General features: G+C 35.3%; 1 protein-coding gene across 1 annotated transcript; it reads right to left on the bottom strand.

Moving 5' to 3' along the window:
* Positions 1–889: 889 nt before the first annotated feature.
* Positions 890–1,804, bottom strand: LOC121650597 (olfactory receptor 1D2-like). The gene has a single exon (XM_042002162.1). It carries the CDS (start codon positions 1,802–1,804, stop codon positions 890–892), a length of 915 nt encoding a protein of 304 aa, XP_041858096.1.
* Between the last annotated feature and the right edge of the window lie 6,876 nt (positions 1,805–8,680).

Here is an 8,680-nt window from a genome sequence, read left to right as displayed (position 1 = left end):
CCGAGGAGCAGGTTGGTTGAACATTCTGAGTGATCAGTAAATCAAACAAAATACAAAAATGGTCAGACAAGGCCAAGTCAGTGACCGCAGCAGAAGAAATATCAACACCCTTTGAAATAACCAGGTCCAGAATGTGACCTCGAATGTGGGTCGGTTGTTTTATATGTTGCCAAGTAGAGGGCCCTGATCACACATCGAACAGTCAGCTTCCCCAAAGTAGCAACCACCTGTATTTCCTCACACCAGGTGGTCAGGCCTCATTTTAAAAGTGCTAAAAAAAACAAAAATACCCCAGATATGTAATGTACAGCACCAATTCTAAGTCTGAAAGGTCAGACTTCAGGGATCGTTCTAATCAAATTGTGGTAACAAGTAACCTGACAAGAACATTTACTGCCATCAGCCTTTTTACTGAGTTAAGTACAATCATATGATATAATCCACATCTCTGTAACGTCTTACTTTGTGCTGCACACCTTTATATTCTGAGCTATATATATATATATATATATATATATATATATAGTATATTTATTGATTTAATGAACATGTACAGTATTTATAAAAAAATAAGAATAAGAAACAAGCTTTTAAAATACCACATAAATGTTAATTGTTTTAAATGTGAATATAAAAATTTAATGCAAATGCAAGTATGTTTTTGTCACAAATCTTCATGCAGGTTAAATATTTTTCATCTGCTTTTGTTTATGAACCATTTTTAACCTAACAAAACTTTTACATGATAGTAATAGGGTTTGTAAAAGCTGGTCTGTATTTTTTTTATGCATTATTCAACACTGATCTTGACATTATAGTGCATGTGTAACAATAGACGATCACAACATTAATTGTAGGCATTGTTAATAAGGTTTACAAATTATACAGGTCAGTTTTCTCTCATACGAAAGAGAACAAAAATTCTCTTGCGAATCTTTGTGAGTTTGAATCCATAAAGTAAAGGATCCATCAGTGGAGGAAAAAAGACCACAGCTATAGCACCTACATTTTTAAAGGATTGAGGTACATTTTCAGGGAGGAATCGCATCTGTAGGAAATCAGACACCACAACAACAAATAGAGTGAGCAGGGAGATTAAATGGGGCACACATGTCTGCATAAACTTTGTCCTTTCCTCTTTTGATTGCACACATGTTTTAACAATATATATGTAAGTCCATACAATAAAAAGCCAATGCAAAATATAAATTGACAGTGTGGTAAATGCAAAAATATTGTTTATGAAAGTGTCTATACCAGGGCAAGCCAGTTTAACAATCACCCAGTTGACACAATAGAGTCTCTGAATGTTTGTAGAACAGAATCTGAGTCTGTTTGTCAGCATGATGTTAATGGAGAAAATACAGAAAGGTGTTAGCCAAGACAAGCACACCAGATTAAAGAGCCTCTTACGAGTCATGATGGAGTGGTAATGCAGAGGCAGACAAATGGCCAAGTATCGATCATAAGCCATGACAGCGAGAATAGATGTGTCACTGCAGACAAACGAGTAGAGCACAAAAGCCTGAAAGAGACATCCGCTGTAGGAGATAACCTGAGAGGAGGACAGCAGGTCAGTCAGGAATTTGGGGTAAAAACCTGCTGTTCCATAAAGTCCATTGATACAACAAACACATAGTAAAATATACATAGGCTCATGCAATTTTTCATCAAAGGTAATAGTTATGATGAGGGAAACATTAACAAATACAATCACAAAGTAACACAATAATGTGAAAGAAAAGACAGTAGCTCTGTGATCTATGGTGTCATTAAATCCAGACAGAGTAAAAACATAATCCATTATGCAAGTCAAAATAGTTGCTTGTTATTTTGCCCTGAGTTGCAACATACACGGTAATACTCAAAGAGTATCCTTCCTCTTCTGCTGTAACTGAAGACTACCTGCTCTCCCTCAGCACAAACACCATTTATCAATATCCTGGCTGGCTAAAACGTTTCTAACCTTGGGAATTCTCACCTCATGTTTGTCTAGATGTTTGAAAACACATAAATAAATAGATAATAAGGGATGAATTGAAAATGAAACATTGGATGTCAAAAACAAAACATGGTGAGAACATGTTTTTTTTAATGTACCATGTAAAATCTGAATGAGGGTCTACTTTTTTTTTTACATAAAAAAATAAAAAATAAAATAAAAATCTGTTTTTTCAACTTACATTGCAACAGTAAGCACAGTCAACCTGTGTAATGAAAGATGCTACAAACATCTTTAAGCATAATCACACTCAGTTTGACACACTTATAAAACCTCAACTCCAAAAACATTGTGATGGCAGCAATACAATAAAAGTTAGAACAAGGGTAACAAAAGGCTGGAAAAGTAAGAGGCACTAATCAAAAACAGATGGATGAGCATTTGATAAGTAAATATTTTAACTGGCAACAGAACTGTAGCAATACTAGGTATATGAGGGCAGAGCCTCTCACATGTAAAGTTGGACAGAGGTTCATCAGTCTGCGATACACTGCAACTAGAAATTATGGAACAGTTATAGAAAAATGTTCCTCAACGTTGAATTGTGAAGACTACGAAGAGCCCACCATATACAATGTATGATAATATTAAAGCATTCAGAGAATCAGGACAGACTGTGAGCATGGAACAAGTCTGAAGGGCAAAACTGGATGCCTGTGATCTTTAGGCCCTCAGCATTAACAACAGGCCTGATCCTCTACTGGAAATCACTGCATGGGCTAAGGAACACTTACAGAAATCGCTGCTAACAGTTTGTTGTGTAATCCACAAATGTACAATAAAGCTCTATCATGCAAAGAAGAAAAGGCCATATTATAACATGATCCACAAGCACTGCGATCTTTTCTGGGCCAAAGCTCATTTAAAAGGGTCTGAGGCAAAATGGAAAACTGTTCTGTGGTCAGATTAAAGAAAATGTGAAATTCTTTCTGGAAACTATGGATGCTGTGAGAAGAGGGAGCATCCAGCTTGTTATCAGCGGACAGTTTAAAGGCCTGCACCTCTGATGCTACGGGGTTGCATTATTCTAAAATAAGCAAGTCAAATAACTGTTGAAATCCAAACAGCTCTTTGTACAAATAAAGACTTGTTAGCTTGTGTTGCAGCATTTCTGCAAAGAAGATGAACAATAAGAAAACGTACTTGCCCTATTTTGGCTTTGTAGATTTTATCTATATATTATATTTAATTATAAATGATCCTACTACTCTGCAGAAATAAAGGTGAAATCAAATAAAAAGTTTTATATAACTATACAATTTCAACTTCTTTCTTTTAAACCATTTTTTGATGCCTTGGTAACATTTAAAATGGTTTAAGGACATCTTTAGGCCAGAAGCCTTTAAATGTTGGCCTGCTTACACACTATTTCCTGCAGCTCTTCTTCCTGTTTTTTAAACACACCATGTTACAAAAATCAGGAGGTACAGCTGACCTCAGTTATTTCTTAACCCTAAACAGTTATTTTTATGGATGATTTAAGTGAAGCAGCAAGTAAAACCCCAAAAAAGAGTGAACAAATGAAAACAAAGAAGAGAACAGAGATAGAAATTATGTAGTTTTTAACTTGATTTTCCTGGTTGTGTCTCCTTCTCTGCTTTTTAAAGTCAGTCTGCCTTCTCAATCAGAGCCTCCCAGCAGTGGAACTCTATTCCAGGTCATATCAGACAACTTGACACTTACTTTTTTACCATTTTAGCAATTCTCTCTGTGTGTGTGTGTTCATAGTGTGTTTTTTATAATATTTCATTAGTTACCAGGTAGCCTTGTAAGATCTGGCCAGGGATTATGGGTGAAAATTAGCCTTTTGGGCTAACCCTGGCATATTTACACTAATTTTATCTTTGTTTCTTAACACTGTATGTGCTGTCCCTGTTAAATAAATAAAATAATAATGATAATAATAATAATAAAAAAAAGAGAATAGGCTCAGTGGGACAAGAATATTAACCGAACAGATTTCATTCCCAACAACAACAGAAAGGCAACTTTCAGTGAAAAACTGTCAATCCAACATTAAATTTTGCGTTTCAGTGTTGCTGTCAAGCTTAACATGGCGCAACAAGTCATGTTTATTATGCTAGTTATTGCTAATGGACTAAGCAACAAGCGGCTGTCCTGCTGCTAAAAGTAAACGACTAATTTGGGACATATTGTGAAATGCTACTAAGCATAGATCTGCCAAAAAACATTGGACATAATTCCTAAACTCATATTAGATTATTGTGATAGCATGAATCTGTGTGATGCGTTTTATTGTTAGAACATAAAACATGAACTGTATTTGTGTTTTTGTCTTTAAATGATGAAAATGCAGATCAGAAAAACTAAACCTGATGGAGTTGTACTTCATGCTGGGCTGAGACATGGAGAGATTCTGCTGTTAGACTTTAGATGACGCAGTGATCATGTTGACGATGGAGCCTTAAATCAGACACGTTGGTAACTTCATTCTCCCCGCAGTTTATATAAATAATTTTATTCTAGTTTTCACAAGACACGCTATGAAAATGGCGCAACCACTGGTTCATGTTAATAAAGAGGACGCACGGCTTTACTGCCTGCAGGTGGGTGACGTTCCCAGTCACTCATATCTGTCCCTCTACGAGAGACCAGGAGTTTGCATTAGCTAGGTAATTAACGAAATAAAACCTATGGAAATATTGAATAAGTAATCCATTTCTTAGGTTAACTAGAGTGATGGACTACAACTTAACCATCTAGCTGGTACAGTAGTGTTACTGTACTTAAACTGAGGTGGGGAGGAATGTCAAGTGGACTTCTCCCCCTTTCTCCTTTCTCTATTCTGGTTATTGTCGTAATCAGTGCCTAACAAACACGAAAAACATAATAACTTTTGTGTATTTAAAACAAGACATATCTACTGAAAACTTTTAGTGGTATGAGATTAACTTGATCGGCAGACGTTTACAGGAAGATGCAAAGCTGAAAGTAAAGCAGACGCTTTCCTTCTCTGACATAAAAACGCTGATTATAATCAGATTAGCGACCAGCAGTGGTCTGAGTATTTCTGCACCAGAGAAACTTGAAGAGGTGGGGGGTCTGGCAGATAAAAAACCTTCATCAGTAACTGTGGGCCACTGCCTGATGTTGTCAGACCTGGTATACATTCTGCCACCACTGCAAGATGGAGTCACCCACAAAATCGCTGTTGATTTTTTCTATATTTTGTTCCCAGAAATTCACAAATTAGAAGTAGCTATTTCATGATCCTTCAGTCTTACTGATGATGCTTGTGTTTTGCAGGAAGTAGCAGTGTGTGTTATTAGTTAGCTTGAGACTAGTTGGTTTCTAAAGCTGTTGGTGTGCGGGGGATTGCATAATTTTTAGAGTCAGCAGTCTGTATCTGAGGCAGAGAATAAATAAAACTGTTGACCCAGTGAGAACTTATGAGGCAGTGCATGAAATACAACAAATGATGCAAATAATGATTTAGAATTAAATTAATTACCTAATACTGACGGTTTAACTGTGGCATTTAATTTACTACATGCAAATGTTATAAAACACATAATTTTACATTTTATTTTAAAATTAAAATCAAATATTAGAATTTGGGTTGCATGACTATCAATACTCAACCTCTGTTTAATTTATTGAACTACCGGTAATTTGTCCCTATTTTAAATTACCATGTGAGCGAGATAAACAGAAACAAACATCATTATTTACATAAGTATTTCTGATTTCTGATTATTTCAGCTTTGATTATTGTTGTTAAAATGACATGTAGAAGAGGCTTGTGTAACTAAAGTTGAACTTCTCTCTAGTTAGGAGCTGACGTAAATTTTCTGTTGCTAATAAACAGTTTGTAATAATCTGACATGTTGCATTGGTTTGACACGTCTCAGTGGTAACAGAGGCAAATCAGAACATCCCACGAGTCCAGCTCACAGTGGCCACTGTGTCATAATTATCTGTTTTCAGACAGTCCGTAGTCAGGCCGCTCCTCTGAGATCTGGCCTGTTGTTTACCACAGCGCAGGGGGAACACAGCAGAGGCTTCACTGAAGGGCACTAATGATACTCATGGCAGTATTCTTACATCAACTGGAGCCACTCTGGTGTGTATTAAGATAATAACACAATGTCACAGACCTGCCTCAAGGGATCACGTTGGTGTGATCCAAAAAGAATAACATCTTTGCAAGTGGATGATGTTTCTTTCCATTCCTCTAAGGCACGAACACACACAAACTCACATAAAAACAAAACTTTGCATGGCTTTGTGAGCAACTATGTTAACTTTGTAGCTGCATTCTGACCTCATTGACATCCTAAGCATTGCAAAAAAAAAACAAAACAAAACAAAAAAACAAAACAAAAAACAAATAGGCATTTACAATCATTAAATTAATAGTTTAAGAAAAGGAAAATGGTTTCAACTGAAATGTATAAAACAAATTGCTTTAATTTATTTTTAAAGCCAAGCTATGCCCTTAGTCACGTTTAAAGACACGTGTAAGTTTCCAGTTTTTTCTTCATATTTGATAAAACTTTTACCCAGAAAGTTTAATCACCTTAATTTCCTCCTTTGTCTGCCTTACTGAAAAATCCAAATGAAAATGTACAGATGTAGCTGAAGAACATAAGATATTCCTACTTTGCCACCTTTAGCATCTTGGTGCATATACACAGGTGATGCAGCTTTCTCATTATGTCTCATACTGGACCATGAGGGTCATTAAAGGACAGTGAGGGTCAGAAAACCTGCTCACATCTAAATACATCTTCAATTCTGCTTTAAGATAAAAGTGAGTAAAACATCCACTTTTGACACAAGCAAAACTTTGATAAAGTTTAAAGTCATCCCACACCAGCGTCTCCAGACTGGGACTCAGTGTTACAACTTATTAAAGTATTATTAACAAAACACTTTCATTAGCATGCTTGTGTGAGTGGAATAAATGTTCTTTTTTAATTCCAAATTTTTGTTCCTCAGTTAAATTTCCAGTTATATTTGTTCTTTTGCTCACTTCAGAGAATCTTCAGACTTTGGCTAATGGAGTAACAGTAGCAAGAAATACTATACACAGTATTATCTTTATTGCAAGGCAATACTTTACAAATAACCTAATTTTGACTTAGTCACTAGAATGAAAAGAGCATTAACCTTAACCTAAGTAAACTCATATTTAGCGTAAATATTTATCTGTGTGCTGAGATTAGTGGCATTTTTTCTTTTTACCACAGAAGGCATTGATATAAATAATTTTTATTATTATCAAGGACACAAAGACATGTGCTGGTTACTATCCTAGTTACAGAAAGTAAAAAGTAGTAGAAGGTCCTGCTGTTTGTTAAACCAAAAGTATTTTAGGTATTCTTGTATCTGCCACATTCAATGACAACTCTGTTTTTAATTTGGTATTTAAAAGAAATTTTAAGGATTCTTGAGTTTACTTAGTCTTTTTTTTATAAATTTATTTTTACTTCTGATTCAAATCTTATCCACATTTATAAAATTACTTATGTTGAAATTTGGTGATAGTTTTACTTCATAACTTTAAAACAAAGGCAAGTTGGCCCCTGCAAGCAAAACAAGAAAATGTCCCCCAGGGCCACAGCTGCCGGATCAGATATTTTGCAGTAGCTGTAAATGTGGTTCACATTTTAAGCAATATTTTGGTGAGTTACTACTACACCGACTATCAAATGACTTATTACAAAAGACTTATTCCTTTATGATGCGCTGCCAAACGCCACAGGAAATACTTCTTGTTGCTGTCAAACTCTATAACTCCCTCAATGATTCGTATTTTATATTTGATTAATTGGTATGTACATACAGTATGAATCTACATGTTTGTATTGTTTTCTCTTTAAAGACAACCATTTACCAAAACAGTACAGTGTTACTTCTTGTACATATTGTTAATGCTTGCATATATTAGAGTATTTTGTTTAGTACTTATTTCTCCAGTGAAGTGCTGTTACAAAAAAGGGCAATTAATAATATATTTATGATCTGATAATGGAAGTTTATAAGTTATTTCTGTTTTACACTGTTCATGCACAAATTTTAAATCTTAAAGTGTGAGATGCTTTGGATTTGTTTGCTGTTTTTTTTTTTTTTTTTTTTTACTATGTCTGCATTATGTCACCTAATTAAAGTTTCTGTTTCTAAGATCCAAACTTCTTTAGTTGGTTTGTAATGTTGCATCATGTTGGATGTGTTTGACACATATCGCTGATCACAGAGGTGAATAAACATCCCTTGAGTCCAGCTCACTGTGGCCACTGGGTCATGATTAACTAGCTGTAGACAGGCTGCCCCTCTGAGACCTGGCCTGCTGTTAACCACAGTAGATTACACTGAAGACACACAGAGTATCCTTTCATCCATGCGTCCAGTTTATTTTTTCGAGCCCCGTATCTTAAAATGTACATATGCCTACAAGCACAAGGGATCAAATTACATCATACAAAGACAAAAGAGAGCTTTGTAATACTCATGATCAACTTTCTCTTAACTTTGCAGCCCTGTTGTGACCTTTGTGATATCTTTTGATTAGAGCTCCACATAATTTTATAAGTTCATCACTGCTGAAAATAAAGGACGGGGAGGTCGTTCATGTGCAGAAATTGTAGTGAAAGTAAAGTGAAAGTTTAAATAGTTTGATTATCTCAAAAAAAAAAAAAAAAAAAAAGAAAAGGC

The sequence above is a fragment of the Melanotaenia boesemani genome, chromosome 12 (genome assembly GCF_017639745.1).
Source record: "Melanotaenia boesemani isolate fMelBoe1 chromosome 12, fMelBoe1.pri, whole genome shotgun sequence".
NCBI classification, from domain to species: Eukaryota; Metazoa; Chordata; class Actinopteri; order Atheriniformes; family Melanotaeniidae; genus Melanotaenia; species Melanotaenia boesemani.
The sequence above is the reverse complement of the archived record's forward strand: the minus strand, read 5'-3'. Positions and strand labels throughout refer to the sequence as shown.